Here is a 3,665-nt window from a genome sequence, read left to right as displayed (position 1 = left end):
GTTTTTACTGCTTTTGAACTTTAGAACTGAATCAGTTTGTACTCATTTCTACCTACATTTACAATCATGTTGAGATTAATCCAGTTTCATATAGCAATTGTGCCTTATTTTATATTATGCTTTATCCAATTGTATGATTACAGCACAAATTATTTATCAATTTTAGCATATTGTAAAGTCAGATCATTTCCAGGCTTTCGCTATTAAGCAGTAGCCAATAACTTTATTACACGTTTTTGGTTTTTTTTTTTTTGTCTTTTCTAGCTTATTGTTGGTAGAAAAACAGGCTAACACTTTGAATAAACATCTCACAAACTGCCGCTCCTAGATTACAAAAAGTCAAAGCCAATTATCTTTGACACTGAGCCCTTGAATCTGACATTCAAGTCACAATAATAGAAACCGGAGCTGCTGTACCTTACATTCTGGAAGATGACTCAACAAAAGCACGTTAAGGACTGTTTAAAACTTTTATTATTTAAAAAGATCCACCTTTCCTCCCATTGCCTATGGAAAATAATAAAAGGAGAATCTCAGAGATCTGCTATTGAGTTTGAGAAGGCCAAGTTTAATGATTCCGAAATGTAGCCTTAAAAACTTCTGTAGAGACCCAGATAAATGACCTCCCCCTCCTCTCCTTTCCCACTGGCCTCTTCAAGTACAGATGATGCATGTATTTCTGGAACCCAGGTAGGACTAGTCAAATAGTCTCATGCTTCTCTAAAAGGCTTCTGGTGAAAGCAGTTTTAATTTATTTTAGTTTCTGCCAATCTTCAGTCCTTAGAAAAGTATTTTTTTGTTAAAAAGAAAAAGTGGGGGGGATAACTATTCTAAGGTATTCAACAAGAAAAGGAAATAGTTATCTTTTATGAAAAGGACTTTCAAGCTCTCTAAGCCCAGTTTAACTGAAACAACTTTACAGAACTATCTTCACATAAAACAGCACCTTACCCCTAGCAGCCGGATGGATGGGATCTACAAACACCGAACATCTCTTAAAACGCGCTCATAGAAACGGTAATACGATACTCTTTACTCCTTTAAGTCAAATCCACGTTCCTCCGGGCTGCACCCTAAAGAATTAACCGTAGGAGAAACAATAAAGGTCCTCCCGGACAGCCATGAGCAGCCCTGGTGCTCCTCGGAAGCCCCCGAGGCGAGAAGAGAAGGCCACACTGGGAATGTCGTTCTCTGAGGCGGGGTATGGGGAGGGTATGGTTGTGAGCAGGTGGCCATGACGGAGGCTCCAGATTCTCGTATAGCAGTCCTGGCCCACGGCCGCCACGACTCCTTCTTCCTCGTTCACATGCAGGGGCAGGTAGGCGGAGTTATTCACATGACCTTCGTACTGTGTTACACATTTAGTGGCCCTCAAGTCCCACAGCTTGATCGTTCCAGTCATGTCTGATGCCACCAGGAATTGCCCTTCTTGGAGGATTTGCAGAGAGGTCACTGCTGAATCATGGGACAGGCAAATGGCCTTCCACCCCCTGCCTTGATTTCCACAGCGCAGATCAATGCCAAAGATCTCCCCAGAGCGACAGCCATTAAACAGCAAAGGAGTCATGATTGCAAACTGCTGGGCCAAGACATCACTGCTAGTCCCAAATGACTGCTGGTGTCCCGTTACCACGTTGGTCAACAGGACCTGCTGAGACAAGCCTGTACTGAAGCAGTGATATGCGTGGATGCTCAGGGACCAGGCACAGGACCAGGCATCAGGGATCTGGAAACTGCAGAGCATGCCAGGCCGACGTATTCCTGGGTAGCTACCTACGAACAGTGACGCTGGGAGCAGCACGGCACAGCTTGGAATACCTGCAAGTCCCACGAAGCACAGCAGAAGGTGGGAATCCAAGTGATTCAGTGAGGCCCAGCACATAGAATTCACCTTCCGATTAGGAACGTAGAGGCTTTTGTGAGGGTATACCCGGAGCTCAGGGGTCGTCAGGCCTCGCATGGTGATGATGCCGTACTTGGAGCCTCCAGCTTCGACTTGGTTCACTGTGAAGAGCTGGTCAGTGTTGGTATTCGCCAGTATGCGGTTAAATCGGTCGCTTGCCAAAGAGGAGGGATCCCAGCTATGAATCTGGACCTTTTTCCTCTGCATGCAGCTTACACGCAGCTCGCGAGCTAAACGGCAATAGTTGGCGAATCTGAGGAAACCTAGCTGGTTCTTTCGTAGCATGGAAGGTGCACTGAGTCCCGCTCTGACTGTCTTTTTCTGCTTGTCTGCTTCCTCCAGCAGTCGCGGTCTTTTGCTCTCCATTTCGTTCGATGGAAGTTCTCCCTCCTGAGGGGAAGTTGTGTCCGGAGAGTCAGAGGAAGTACCGCTTCTTTACAAGCACGACTTGGCACGGAAGAACTTCCTGCTGCGCCTGCGCCTGTGCGTATGAGGTCGACCCGGACGAGATTCTTCGTCGCCTTGGCCCAAATCCCGAATGCTCTGAGGTGCGCTGACATAACTCTCCTTAGACTCGCGTGATCTGAAGCAAGAGTTCCGCTGCTTCTCTCAAGTTTTCCTCTACTCAGACAGCTGCTCTTATTCATTTCTATTCCTGTTTAGAGAGTCTTTTCCAGCCCCTCTTACACATGTCATAATAGCTGTATGCATACATTTCTCTTATTTACTAAGAAGTGAAATTGGCCCAGCACTTTGGGAGGCCGAGGTGGGCGTATTAGGAGGTCAGGAGTTCGAGACCAGCCTGGCCAATATGGTGAAACCCCGTCGCTACTAAAAATACAAAAATGAGCCAGGCATGGTGGTGCGTGCCTGTAGTCCCAGCTACTCAGGAGGCTAAGGCAGAAGAATGGCTTGAACGCAGGAGGCGAAGGTTGCAGTGAGCCGAAATAGCGCCACTGCACTCCAGCCTGGGCAACAAAGGGAGACTCCGTCTCAAAAAAAAAAAAAAAAAGTGAAATTGGAGGGTTATTAGGTAGACATATATAGCTTAAGTAGATATTGACAAACCAATTACACTCTTGTCAAAAATGTATATATATCCTTGCCAATTCTTGTTGGTCAGTTTACATTTTAGAAATAAATAATTTATAATTGTTTTTGTCTTCCTGTTGAAAGATTGCCATTATTATTATAAAACATTCCTTTTTAACTTTTATTTATTGATTGATTTTATTTTATTTTTGTGAGATGGAGTCATGCTCCCTTGCCCAGGCTGGACTGCAGTGGCGTGATCTCGACTCACTGCAAGCTCCGCCTCCCGGGTTCACGCCATTCTCCTGCCTCAGCCTCCCGAGTAGCTGAGACTACTGGCGCCTGCCACCACACCTGGCTAATTTTTTGTATTTTTAGTAGGGACGGAGTTTCACTGTGTTAGCCAGGATGGTCTTGATATCCTGACCTTGTAATCTGCCCGCCTTGGCCTCCCAAAGTGCTGGGATTACAGGCATGAGCCACTGCGCCCAACCAAATTTATTTTATTTTATTTTATTTATTTTATTTTTTGAGATGGAGTTTCACTCGTGCAATGGCTCAATCTCAGCTCACTGCAAGCTCCACCTCCCTGGTTCAGGCCATTCTCCTGCCTCAGCCTCCCAAATAGCTGGGACTACAGGCGCCGCCACCATGCCCGGCTAATTTTTTTGTATTTTTGGTAGAGATGGGGTTTCACCATCTTAGCCAGAATGGTCTTGATCTCCTGATC

At 45.8% G+C, this 3,665-nt stretch overlaps 1 protein-coding gene across 1 annotated transcript; it reads right to left on the bottom strand.

Annotated features, from left to right (window-relative positions):
- Nucleotides 1-218: 218 nt before the first annotated feature.
- Nucleotides 219-2,387, bottom strand: DCAF4L2 (DDB1 and CUL4 associated factor 4 like 2). Its single transcript, XM_003268273.4, has one exon. It carries the CDS (start codon nucleotides 2,267-2,269, stop codon nucleotides 1,082-1,084), a length of 1,188 nt encoding a protein of 395 aa, XP_003268321.1. The 5' UTR covers nucleotides 2,270-2,387; the 3' UTR covers nucleotides 219-1,081.
- Nucleotides 2,388-3,665: the final 1,278 nt, after the last annotated feature.

This window comes from Nomascus leucogenys, chromosome 16, assembly GCF_006542625.1.
Source record: "Nomascus leucogenys isolate Asia chromosome 16, Asia_NLE_v1, whole genome shotgun sequence".
In the NCBI taxonomy this organism is placed as follows: Eukaryota; Metazoa; Chordata; class Mammalia; order Primates; family Hylobatidae; genus Nomascus; species Nomascus leucogenys.
This window is presented reverse-complemented; position numbering and strand designations above follow the sequence as displayed.